Below are 14,437 nucleotides of genomic sequence, written 5' to 3' on the forward strand. Positions count from 1 at the left end.
CATAGGCAAATTACCGAACTTCTCTGAGTTTCATTTTCTACATCTGTAAATGAGGATATCATCTTATAAAACTGTTTACTTAAAGGATTAAATTAAATAACGTAGGACATTGAAACTATAATCACTATTGTCATCTTCATAAAAAGGAGGCTAAAGGGGAAAAGAAAAGCACATACCATATTCACTGCATCTTGGTCAAAAGGGTTCCATTCTATATTCTGAGGATAGTGGGCCAGAACCTTGGATTTGAATGTTCTTCTCAAAGGACTCTGGTCAAAATTTTCACCTATAACAAATAATTAATAATTAGTTAATGTCCAGAATTTTTCAAAAGCATGTCATAGTTTTGTTTTTATTTTGTAGCTAAGTCAACTGATAATTTTGAAATCTGATTCAATTTCTACTTCTTAACAGTCTGACTTGTAAAATTCTCAATGGGCAACTGAAAAGGAACTGTTAATAAGAGATCTGCATTTAAAACTTCAGAATCTGAATTTTAAAATTCTGTCTAGACAACTGATACTAAAAATCAGATATGCTAAAATAATCCATGCTGTAACCTAATTATTGTCCTCATTTCAATACGTGGTGATTTAAAAAATCCATTTGGAAACATTAAAGAAACATTCCTGATTAAGCTAATCATACTTCCTATGATCCTGAAATTTTGTACGTAGATCAACCCAGTGCTGCAGTGCCCAAAGGAGGCAATGTGCTCGACTTTCCACAAAATTCTCTAATAAATATGACTGCATCTCCAGGCTTTTACAAGTAATAGAATTAATAGAATTAGAAACGTCATTACTGAGTTGTCTAGTTTAGTAGACAAAACACGTCTAACACACCAAACTGAAAAGAAACAAGCTATTTTAAGCCAAATACATCTGTCAAAATTCTGGAAAGAAAAGTAGGCTATACTTCGATTATTATATATAAGAACATTTAATAAGAGCTGTCAGCTCAGTTCTTTGTCTCCTTAACCAAATTAACTCCCATGAGACCTGTTACCTGCAAATGCCTTAGTTTCATAATATTTTAATGTGGATGGATCTTAAAATTCTCAATGTCAAAAAGTTGAGACTGATGAATGAGAATACCTTGGAGCAGTATTATGTTGTCTCCTGTGTTTTTTCTACTTTTTAATAACTTTACTTAGTAAGCACAAAACATGAGCTATTATATCAAAAGATGAATGCAACTTACCAGTATTTATACAAGTAAAAATATCATAAAGCAATTTATGAGTCACTCTTGGACATGTAGTTAGACTCAGTTTCCATTTTTGAAAAAACTATGAAAAGATAATCCTAAAACACCTTTTACTGCAAAACTTAACAGTTCACAGAGGGCGGAAAAGTCATACTCTAAAATCTTGCTGAAGACTGCAATATAAAATACACAGAAGCTCTTTTGAATAAAGGGACATAATTTAAATAGATTTGCTGCAGCAAGTAACCTACAGTTTCTAATTTAAGACCTTGGCTAATGATCATTTTCCTTTGGATTCCTCTTACATATTTAGGCAAGCACTTCATCTCTGTATCTTTCTACCCCCGCATTTCCATCTTCTAACAGACAGGGAGTTTTCACTCCTAGAAGAAAAACTGTCAAAGGCATCCCTAAGAAAAGTTTATCAATTTTTTTCACTATGCTTCTAGGATATGTAAACATCAAAAAGTCAATGGAAAAAAGTGAAACTGTCCATGAGTCAATATGTCTGAAGAAAAGAGTCAGGGTTCAGAATGGTTCATTTCAGGAAGGATAAATGATATCTTTAAAGCTGATACTGGATTCTCATGCAAACACTAAGATTTTTAGATTATTCACTTCTTCACTAAAACAAACAAACAAAAAAGGTTACTTTTCACCTCATTTTAAGTCAGAGAAAAAACAAAGCAAAACTTCTTCCTTATTCTAAAGTTCTATGCCACTGACTGTGCTGTTGACACAGCGACAGGATATCCTTAGAAAATAAACAGCCATCAAAAAACTCTCTCCTTCGCTCATCCTCAAATACCAGAAATGCTTATTTTTGTCATCCATAAATGTAAACAAAATAGGAAACACTGTGGGGCAGATGAAAGAGAACATAACGCAGGATATAACTCCTTCAAACACTTACCTTTTAATGAATTCCTGCCTGAGTTTGGTTAAAATAGTAACATTATCTTCATTCATATATCAAGTTATTAATGGGACAGGAGGTAAATCAGAAAAGTCATGAGAGTGCCATTTTCAACATAATTGTTCTGTTAAACTCAGGAACACCACACCCTCTTGAGGCACAATGAATCAACCAGGAGAGAGAAGGAAAACCACCTCCAGAAAGAAAAAAGTTCACAAAAACAAAAAACCGAAAAAACCCACAAAACAGAAACACAAATCTAACAAAAGAAAAACAGAATCACCATCACCACCACCACCACCACCACCACCATCACGACCACAACCACCACCAGCACCATCAGACTGCCAAAAAGGCGGGGGTGGGGGGTGCAAGAATAGGACAGATCATTGCTATATATACAGCTGTCTTGGCAAATATTATTTTTTATTAGAATTTATCGGGGTGGGAAAATATTATTTTGAAGGACATTATGGGAAGAAAAAACTATGTAAAAATTCTGATAACACTGTTAAAGCCTTAGAAATGAATGGATGCAGCTATTCCTACCAGTATCAGCCAAAGAAGAAAATCTTGGAGATGACTTTTAGAGATGTAAAATGGGAGAACAACCTATCTTCTTATTTTGAGCCCATATTTTACAAACCTCTAACTTAGAATCTATTGGTAGGACTTAGCAGGAGAAATGAATCAGTCTAGGAATTTGGATTCTGAGGATATGGAAGTTATATATAAGCATCCTTTACTTAAAAATCCACCTTTCAAACATTATCCTGAAATGAACAAGGATTATGAATTTGTGAAAATATTAATACCTCCCACTATAACTACATATAGACTTAATTCCAAGTAATATTGCCAAGTAACCTCCTGCTACACATAAGCTGCAATGAAGTCTTTCCTACTAAGAAATTAGGACATATCTGCCAAGACAGCTTAAAAACTCATGAATAATTTTTTTAAAGATTTGAAGCAAATGTGGTCTTTATGAAAATCAAGATGCAGATGAGAGAACAGAAATACAAAATAATACCTTTTTTGCCTAAGCAAAACTGAATAAACAATTATGATGGGCTTGGGGTGAATTAAAATAATGATTTCTAAAACCTCGACTTTTATTTTTATTTTTACCTGAAGTTGTATTTGCAGCATCTTGGCTCTTGCCATGACGATCTGCTTCTAGCCATTGGTATAAAACTACATATGTGACAGAAACAAAAAAGCTTTATGAACAAATAAACAAAAAAGCAAAAATGACTTTGAAGAATGGAAAATGAGAATAAAAAAATTAAACAAACAATTAAACATGAAACATTAATGTCAATGGAATGTATCTTAACACCAATAGTATACAGCTTATAGCTATTAGTAATAAGAAAGCAAAGAGAATAAGTAATTGTATTTTACTATAAGTGAAATGCTATTTAAACATCTGTAACAGTTACTCATATGAGGAAAATCACACATATTCTTAATGCTAATTTGAAGATAAGTATAGGAGAAAGCTAATGTTTCTATAGTCAGATATAACAAAATATGATAGTAAGGCTAAATTAAAAATTACATTCCAATGTCTACACACCTATCAGAATGGCTAAAGTCCAAAACACTGATTATACTAAATGCTGACAAGTATGCAAGTGACATAATTCTCATAACTTGCTGGTGGAAATGCAAAATGGTACAGCCAATTTGGAAGACAGTTTGGCAATTTCTTACAATGCCAAATATAGTCTTATCATATGATCCTATAACCCCAGTCTAATCAGGAGAAAAACATCAGCAAATTCCAAGAGGACGAACCTACGATATACCTGAAGAATACCTGTCAAAGTTGTCAAGATCATCAAAAACAAGAGAAGTCTGAAAAATTGTCACAGCCAAGAGGAACCTAAGGAGACATGACAACTAAATGTAATGTGCTATAACGGATAGGATCCTCCAACAGAGAAAGAACATTAAATAAGCATGACGGAAATCTGAATACAGGACAGACTTCAGTTAACAATAATGTATCAGTAATGATTCATTAATTGTAACATGTACCATAAAACTATAAAATGTTAATGATGGGAAAACTGTACATGTGTGAATGGGTGTTTATGACAGTATATGGGGACTGTGTACTATCTTCTCCGTTTTTCTGTAAAGCTAAGACTGCTCTAAAAATCACGTCTGTTTTAAAAATTACATTCCATTATTTAAGGTGAAGACAAAAGCATGTATTATACCCAAATCTTACAAGTAGTTTATCGTTTGTAAATCACTGTGCAAACATAAGCTAAAGTCGGCTCTGTACTGTGATTCCACTTAATGAACTATCCTCTTAAGCACTTTAAACTAGGAAATGTCAACAACTCCTGGAGGAAAGTTTACTACAATGAGGACACAGGCTATTAAAAAATTCATACCAGAGCTCTGTAACTTAGCAGCTTGGAAGAGTGTTAAAACTTCTGGATGTCTTTTATGGGTTACCCAAATGTCTACAACTTTTAGACATCTTTTTATTATTAAAATTTACTGGGGTGACAATGGTCAACAAGACTATATAGGTTTCAAGTGTACAATTCTGTGATACACCATCTATATATCACATTGTGTGTTCACCAACCAGTCAGCTCTCCTTCCATCACATTTGACCCCCCTTTACCTTCTTATACCGTCTCCCCCTTTTCCTCTGGTAACCACTATACTGTTGTCTGTGTCTAGGAGCTTTTGTTTAACTTTTAGACACCTTTAAAGAGATATCAGAGTCTTTCCTGTAAAGAGTCAAATAATGATAATGTGTGGTTCTAAATGACCAGGAAAAGTTGCTTATGGAACTCCTATACCGAAGGAATAAAGGAACTGATTAATTATAAATGACTAAAGGCACCCTGAAATCATCAAGGAAGTCATCTGGATCTTTAGGGCCAGCTAGGACTGTGAACTGACACCCATCATCAGGGACAGAGGCCCAACAGACCTCTGAACAGCCCCGCCACACACCCAGTGTGCAAGGTCCCTGGTTGAGGGTGCCCAAGTGGGGACACAGGTCAGTACTCCCCCAGGACACTGCACACTTCTGGGAGGCACACAATTGTTACAGTTTGGACAAGTATGAAAGAATTCAGAATTCGAGAAGCAGACCTCACTCATTAAATATACAGTACAGGTATTTCTTCTTTCTAGTTTGCAGGAATAACAACTACTCATTAGAATAGAGTAGAATAGTATTAGAACATGACACAAAAATCTCCCCATTTGGAAAAGCAAGCATGAACTTTGCAACTAACACTAATATCACTCTCACAAAAATAAGACTCAAAGTAGGGAAACTAATCCATTAATTGGTCTAATGATTCTGCTTAGCTCTTATTTAAAGTGTATTCTGCTTTGATTAAGGTGAAAACTCTTGGTTGTGTTCAGGGTATCACCAGGAATATTTACCAATAGTTCCATTACTTCACATAGCCCTTGTTTCTGGTTTTATCAGAAAAAAATAAAAGAAATATGAAAGCTATTCCAGGTCAATTTACTCTGGCCAGTTACACAGAGAATTATACATAAGCAACAACCATTTAAACAAATTTAGAGATTCAATTATTTTATCATTGCCTCCAGGTTACCAAAGTCCAATTAACTATGGTCTAAATAATTCACAGAATCTCCAGTGCAGTGCATCTGCTTCATGCAAAGCTATGTGATTCACAATCAGACCAAATTTGGATTTCAAATCAACTTTATAGCATGTATATTTAAAAGATAATGTGTAACTAAAAAAGAAATATTACTAATATTTTTACTTAAAATACCAGAATGTATGGGCAATTTTAGAAGGACTGAACTCCAAAAATTTCTTAACTCTCATAAAGTATCTGAAATATGTCATAATACTAAGAGTCTGCTACCGTGTTGTAGATGTTAGAATACCAAGCACACACCTATTCTCACTGTGGCTGAGAACGTGAGAGCTGGCCTTTTGGTAGACCCATGCTTCCTTCCTCTCAAATACCACTGGAACATAGGGACCCTACCCCCAGCTCCTGTGCTTGCAGTTGCAAGTAGATAGGGATTTGTGAACCTTGGAGCTCGGTCTCAGCCTGAGAGGCCCTGTTATATATTTTTTCACTTATCTCCTCTGAACCTTCCCACTCCTAGGGCCTCAATGAGTTCCCTCCCTCATTATTGTGAACAGTAAGAGAGAAGATACCTACCAGAAAGGGCACTTGGTGGCTAACTGGACTCAAATTTAAAAGCAGATTCTAGCAGCCATTTCTAAACCAGGGCCTCTCAGGCAAACCACCCTTCAGGGAGAAGCCTGCACTAAACTGCCTACCTCCCCCACTGAACTGCCTACCTGCACTGTGCTCCTGTTGTCTGAGCCAGCCCTTATAAAGGAGTTCCTGGAATTGCACTAGGTCGGTGCAAAAGTAATTCTGGTTTTCACAATTATTTTCAACCTTTTAAACTGCAATTACTTTTGCACCAACCTAATATTTCAACCAATAGGACTGAGGCTTTCCTTGTCCAATCAGAGCTACGCAGCTATATCCACATCAGCAACTTCACTGACTAATCAGAGCAGCTCCATCCTGACCAATCAAATTACAAGAATTTGGAGTTCTCATTTGCATGAGGACAGACCAATCAGGGACCAGGGGTGGGTACTTCTGTCTATATAAGTCAGCTTCCCTCTGGTTGGGAGAGTGCACTTTCCCTTTCTATCAAAGACTGAAGACTGTGCTTCCCTGGTTGGAGATGAAACACCAAAGACATCTCACTGGAGCAGAGCTGTCTAGCCAGAAAAAGGGCATCACCCTGGCCTACTCACTGCTATGGTGTTTCACAGCTGAACTGTGACACTACTGAGCTGTTCCACAGCCGAGCTGTATCACAATTGAGTTGTTGGCACTGAATAAAGTTTCTTTCTTCACTGCAATCCAAATTGGGGATTCCTGTTGGTGTTGAATTGGCACCTACGACCATTAGTTGACATTTCCCATTTGTACCAAAGCCTATTTCTGCCCAGGGTATTTCTCCACAAAACAAGGTCAAGTCACAGTATTTTCCTATCCTGCTGTCCCTGAAGGATACTACACAAGTCTAGATGTTTCAAAGAAAGATTGCTGATAGGAACAATGAAGACAGACGGGAAGCTTAAAAATGCAATCTCTTCTGTCCTGTCCCTTTTTCATTCTGTTCCTTTTCTAATGGGAAAGTTAAAACACACACACACACACACACACACACACACACACACACACACAGAGGTAATAAATATGGACAGAATATTCTGAGTAAAAAATGTTTCCTCAGTACTTTGACAAAGATGAGAAGTTGTTCCAAGAAAGAATACAACAAAATATGGAAGTAGAGGCAGAAAGTATAAATAACTCTTCTGCAGAGTTTTGCTAGAAAGATAAGAGATGGGTAACATTAAAAGAGAATATAGCGTCAAGGGAAGTGTTTTTGTTTTGATTTTTAAAGACAGGCGATATTAACTAACTAATTCAAGTAAATGTCCAGTGTGCCCATCCTGTGCCAGGAATTCAGGACAAAGACCAGCCACATTCTAACCAGGCACCATGCATCGTACCACTAAGCATAGAACACAGCAGTAGATTAGTTATTTGCAAAATTAACCTAACAACGAATCCAGGATCTACAATACAGTCCTCTGATAATGAGGAATACACAAAGCACTTTGCTCCTAACCCACGCTTACCATACTATCCCTTTTGTAATAAAATATGAAACAAGAAAATAACTTTAAAAAGTCAGCAAAATATTGTAATTGATATGAATTTCCTAAGAGGAAAGGGTCCATAATTTTTAGGTAAATAATCTAGTAAGTACCATGTGTTCTTCAGTGCTTAGTAAATGATTGCTCTTATTCTGAAGAATATGTAAGTGATTTTCGTATAATGATAGCCAAGAAAATAAGGTTCTAGTTCTAGTTGAATATCCCGAGGTCTAGTAGCCTAGGACAAACCACAACTTCTTTGAGCAAAGTTTCCCTCATATATAAAATACTGATTATTTTATTACTGTAACAATGCGTTATTATTAGTATTATTAGATATCTATCCTCTATGAGAATCATTTATCTAACATTCGTGGGAAAGCATATTATTATTCATGTTGCATTTTATCATACAATATAGAACAAATCTTCCCCTATTGCTAAAGAGCTTACTTTCTGCTAAAGAAAATCCTAGAGGCCACCTGTTACCTTCTGGAACAAAAGAAAGTCATCTACCAATAAAATATTTATAACTAAAAAGTAATACTATAGACCTAGAGTTCTAAGAAGATTCAAACTGAAACTTTTCTGCTGCTGACTCAAAGAAGCAGTTATGTGCATGGAGCTAAAGTAGACCTTCCCTCCATTTCCATTCATTACTTTGTGCTGCCAATATGCTCACACACACAAAAAAAGAAGTCAGAAACACAAGTAACTCAGTTTAGTTTACACAGGGGTGCCAATTAACATATACAAGGATACCACTTTCTTCCTCTTACCCTCTTCAAAAAAAATCCTGCATAAGAGACAAAGTTCTGTAAAGCAAAGATACAAATTACACGGTAGAAAGGGGGGTACATCTGTTTTTCTAATGCTACTGCCTTATGGTTTAAAAATCATTCTAGCATAAGTTAAATAGAGCAAAACAGTATCCGGAACAGGATTCACTGGGGAAGACAATCTTCCTGTAAGACTCAAATGGAAGTACTATTATTTCAACAATTACCTGAAGCTGGTACAATGCTCGGTTGATGTGATTTTTGCTAAACCAAAACAGCCCCTAAAGTCTCTCTGCATCACTGTGACTTTCAATTTTAATTTAAAAAAATCTAAAGACCATCTTCATCTCTCACTCTATTTGGCCTTTCTATAGCATTTGACACTTGAGTCTCCTTGCTCCCTTGTGTTCTGTGACACCAATCTCTCCAAGTTCTTTCACCTCCATGATCTCTGCAACAGTCCCTCTGCCGTAATATATGTTTATCTTATTCCTTTGTTGGACAAACGCATTCTGAGATGGTTAGCCATATGAGTCCACAGAGTAAGGTCATACCCTGTGGGCAGAGGGTACTGCCTCTCCTGAAGGAGGTGGACATTCCCATTGTCAACCATCTCGGGAAATACATCTTATGACCTGAAAAGAAATCATGGAAGATGGAACTTAGACTGACATGGAACTTAGACCCTTGAGCCTTGTACAAGCAGTCCAGACATGCTTAAGGACTCTCCTCACTTGTGGGAGAAAAAAAAAAATCTGTCATGTGGAGGCAGATCTTGGTTTTAGCAAGGAAGCAATTCTCCACCTGGGAGAGAACACAACTCTGTAAAGGGTGGCAAAGGATCAATGGATTCTATGAACAATGAAAGCAGGCACACAGATGTTTCCCTAAACTGGTTATGTTACTTCCCATTTATGATTTCCTTCTGTTATCTGTAAGAATTTTATGAAGTCTTACACTCTCAGCTGTAAGAAATAAGAGGCCAGCACAGTAAAGAGACAGCTGCATTCCCCAAGACCAGCATAGTGGCAGCAGCAATGACTGGTGAGAACCCCAAGTGGAAGGTGAATCTTGGTAACAAGATTTGGGGTTGGGAAGTTCAGCTGCCCATATCCAAGCTGGTATTCTCTCTTTCCTACCAATTCTTATGGGCTGGGCAGTTGTTAAAGGAGCTGGTCGTTAGTCACCTCCGTACGTTTCTCTTCTTCTACTGCCCCCTATATACTTGTAAACGCATATTTGTGTTCCACCGGGTTCTGTCTGCTCATTTTTCCTTACTCTACACACTCCCAACAGCTTACACTACCAAATTATATTAATGACTTCCAAATATACACTCTTCTCTCCAGGTCAGCCTTTCCAAGTGCCTATCGGAAATCTTTACCACCAGCTGTAACAAGTCAAGGTATCTTAAACTGACCTCCTTCGATGCTTCTCAAGCTACCCCTTCTTCCTCTAGTCCTTGTGTCAATTAATAATACCAAGATTCACCCAAGTCAAACCCTGGAATTTACTCTCCCTTCTCTTGAAAAATAATGAGGAAAATAAAATGGAATGGAAGAAATCCCTTTTACCATACAAAGTGTTTTCTGTAATGAAAAGGGTTCAATTTTCTCATACTGTGGAGAATGAATCTTAGCTGTTCTGCTTCTGGAGCATAAATATAGAATGATGACTAAGCCAAGTGTGATCTTAAGTAAAGTATTGAGTCTTTCTGTGTTTTCCAGAAAGGAAAACGGCAATGATGAGTAAAGTTATGTCATAAAAATATGTCATAAATATTACAAAGGTTTTTTTCAAAATCCTCCTTCAAATGTTAGGAAAACTGGGCACGACAGCCAGCATGCTTAGCAGCGTCCTTGATTTACAGTCAGTTCTCCATTTGCTTGCATCAATTTTTCATTTAAAAAAAATCCCACCAAACTATTCAGTAATATGAATTTATTATTAGGTACTGACTTGTAGGTGGAACAAATGCCCTAGAGTTACTTATGTAAGACAACATAGGCAGTATTTCCAACAAATATTGTAAAAGCCAGGAAAAAAAACATTTGTGTGTGCATGCACGTGTGTATGTCTGAATAAAAGGTAACCCTGAATAAAACATGATCCACACGTCATTATCACCCTAAGGCCATAGTTTCCAACAGGATTCACCCTTGGTGATGTACATTCTAGGGATGTGGGCAAATGTACAATGACATTGATCCACTATTACAGTGTGGTACAGATAGTTTCAGTGCCCTAAACAAATCCTCTGTGCTGTCTGCTCGTCCCTCTTCCTCTGCTAACCCGGCAACCACTGATCGTTCTACTGTCTTGATTGTTTTGCCTTTTCCAGAAAGTCATATAGTTGGAATCATATAGTATAAAGCCTTTTCAGGCTGGCTTCTTTCATTTAGTAATATGCATTTAAGGTTCCTCCGCGTCTTTTTGTGGCTTGTAGCTTATTTAGCACTGAATAATATTCCACTGTAAGGGTGCACCACAGTTTATTTATCCATTCACCTACTGAAGGGTGTCTTGGTTGCTTCCAAATTTTGGCAATTATGAATAAAGCTGCTAGAAACATCTCTGTGTAGGTTTTTGTATGGATATAAGTTTTCAGCTCCTCTGGAAATACCAAGAAGTGTGACTGATGGATCATATGGTGAAGAATGTTTAGTTTTATAAGAAACTGTCACACTGTTTTCCAGGTTGTACCATTTTGCTTTCCCACTGGCAATGTATGAAAGTTATTAAATGTTTACTTTTAACATTTATTAATTTATTTAGATATTAATTTATGTTGTTGGCCTTGATGTGGTTGTCAACAGTGGTTGTCATCATTACAGCTACTTTTTGAGTCATCTAACACATGACTATATTGACTATAAAGGGTTATTATATAACAGTTATATGTAACGACAAAATTATACATGCCTACAGAAAACAATAATTTCTCTACTTTAACAAACCAATGAGCTCTAACAATGAATCTTAACTATTACTTTGAAGTCTGTGAGTAACCAGGGACATGGACATCTCAGGAATGACATATTTACTCCCCACTTTTATAAAAGTGGCAGTAAAAATGGTCTAATCTGCAGGATACAGGATGAGCTTTCTTAGTCAAGAATCAAAATTCTTGGACTCACAGTAGGAAGAGTTCTTAGAGAACAAAGAGGGAATTACTTCCACTCCCCCACCCGTTAATTTCTCTTGCTCAATGAGTAGTACAACTATTCAGCCAGGGACTAAGTCGGATAACTGGAGTGGTCCTTCACTACTCTTTCCTTTACTCCCCACGTCTAATCAATCACTTCATCCTATTGATTTAACCCCCTATTTTGCCTTTTTTTCCTTCAAAAACTTTTTAAAAATGTTATTTTATTTTTATTTTAATTGTGTCTCTCCGGGACCCATCAGCTCCAAGTCAAGTAGTTGCCTCAATCCAGTTGTGGAGGGCGCAGCCCACAGCAGCCCACGTGAGGATCGGATCAAACCAGCAACCCCACCTAAGAGCACCGCGCTCTAACCAACTAAGCTAACTGGCTGCCCCAACCACATATTTTCCTTACATCTATCCAACTCTCTCCATCCCGCTCCCACTGTGCTAGTCATATCCAATGTCATCTCTCATCAGAATTACTACAAATGTCATCACTGTTTTAACTGCCTCAAGGCTTATTCCTGCCAATTACTACTTAATAATGCAGCCAAGAAATCTTTCTAAATACAAATCTGTTGATACTCCCCTTCAAAACCCTTCAATAATGCTTCATTATCCTACGATAAATCTCAAATTCCTTAACATAGCTTCAAAATTTTTCATAATATGACTGCTTATGCCTTAGCCCTTCCTGTAGAATTTTCTATATCCTTTGTATTCTGTACTCCAGCCATGCAGAAACCACTAGCTGTTCACCATATGCATTGTGCTTTCTCAAATTAGCCTTTTACATATGCTGTTCTTTCTTCTAGTATTGCTGCCCCCCCCCCCCCCACCGGCCCCAGTCCCCATCCCACCTACAAATTCTTGGCCACCCTTCAGATCTAAGCTTATAGTCATTTCTTCTGGAAAATCCTGCAGCTCTATGAGTAAGAGTGCTATCTTGTTCACTACTGAACCCCAAGGCCTACACAGTGCCTAGTAAAATGAATTCAAGGACCATTTACTAAGTAAATGAATAAGTTTAAACATGGGCTAATTGAAAGAACATGGGATTGCTACTGACTGTGTGTAAAGATTTTTATCTTGTGTGTACAAAGTCCAGAATAATAGCTTTATAGCATGAAGGTCATTCAGTAAGAATTTAAGAGTTGTAATTATAATTATACTGAAATTATAAATTAAAATTACCATTGCTATTATTGTAGAAGTATTTTTTTTTCTTTTACACTATAATGTAGAAATAGCTGAGAAATAACCTGGGAAGTGGCATTATGGATTCTGTGCTCCTGCAAGACCATTCCAGATACTTGTAATTTTGCAGGTATACTTACATTAAATTTCATTGCCACAAATATCTGTTAAAAATTGTATTTATGTGAGAGAATACTGTAAGTCACATTCTTTTAGGGTAAGTGTTTTTCTTCCAATTTTTTTTTATTGTGGCAAAATACACATCAAATTTATTATCTTAACCATTTTTAAGTGTACAATTCAGTGGTATTAAATATATTCATATATGCAACCATCACCACCCACCACCATCCACCTCCGTAATTCTTTTCATCTTATAAAACTGAAACCCTACACCCATTAAACAATAACTCCCCATTCCCTCCACCCCCTCAGCTTCTGGCAACCACCATTCTACTATCTTTATGATTTTGAGTACCTGATATAAGAAGAATCATACAGTATCTTTTTATGAATGGCTTATTTTATTTAGTGTAAGGTTCTCAAAGTTCATCTATGTTGTAGCATATTGAAAAATATCCTTCCTTTTAAAAACTGAGTAATATTCCATTGTAGGTATAAATCACACTTTACTTATCCATTCATCCATCAATGGATACCTGGGGTGCTTCCATGTTATTCGTATCATGATTAATGCTGCTATGAACATTGGTATACAAATATCTCTTCGAGACTGTTTTCAGTTCTTCGCAATATATACCCAGAAGCAGAATTGCAGATCAGATGGTAATTCTATTTTGAGAAAACACCATACTGTTTTCTATAGTGACTGAACCATTTAAAATTCCCACCAGTAATGCACGAGGTTTCCAATTTCTCCGCGTCCTCACCATTTGCTGTTTTCTATTCTTTTAATAGTAGCCATCCTAATGGGTGTTGAGGTGCTTCTGGATGAGTTTTAAAGGCCTTTTCATTTTGTACAAATGAATGAACAAAAATCCAACAAATTCAGACTTCGTTCAGTTACATGTAAGTAATCAGTAGACTGATTTAGAAAACTATGTTACATAGAACCACTTTTTGCACTAAGATTAAGCTTATTTATTCACCAGGAACACAATATTACTAGTGATGAGTAGACTGTTCAAAATTCTATGCTGCCAATCAACAAATATATTCAGTTCTTGGTATAAGCTTAACCAACCATATTAGGAATACAGAAAAATTATTAGTAATGGTTTTCCCTCAGTGCTTATAGAAATTCTTAGGAAGGGAATAATTCAAGCTGGTGAACAGAGACAATTATATCATAAAAGAGAGGCTAAACAGCAGTATATTTTTGAAGAATTTAAATAAATTATTTAAAGCCCCTCTTCCAGAAAAATAATGCTATACTTACTTTTCACACAGAAATACAGGTGTGAAAACTAGGTGTTCATGTTACCCCTATTTCTTGTGCACTA

The 14,437-nt window shown here is 36.4% G+C and overlaps 1 protein-coding gene across 4 annotated transcripts in view; it reads right to left on the bottom strand.

Annotated features, from left to right (window-relative positions):
* The window catches only part of DENND5B (DENN domain containing 5B), a 152,745-nt gene that overhangs the window by 85,943 nt on the left and 52,365 nt on the right, over positions 1-14,437 (bottom strand). For 2 of the 4 annotated variants that reach the window (XM_019736890.3, XM_019736908.3), the window contains exons 2-3: positions 3,257-3,322; positions 177-286 (exon numbers count right to left, since the gene is read on the bottom strand). In XM_019736890.3, the coding sequence (XP_019592449.1) occupies positions 177-286; positions 3,257-3,322 (176 nt within the window). The remainder of the gene's footprint in view (positions 1-176; positions 287-3,256; positions 3,323-14,437) is intronic. The other 2 variants (XM_019736899.3, XM_019736918.3) reach the window with 1 other exon arrangement.

This window comes from Rhinolophus sinicus, chromosome 1, assembly GCF_057876585.1.
Source record: "Rhinolophus sinicus isolate RSI-liver-muscle chromosome 1, RSI-T2T, whole genome shotgun sequence".
Classification (NCBI taxonomy): domain Eukaryota; kingdom Metazoa; phylum Chordata; class Mammalia; order Chiroptera; family Rhinolophidae; genus Rhinolophus; species Rhinolophus sinicus.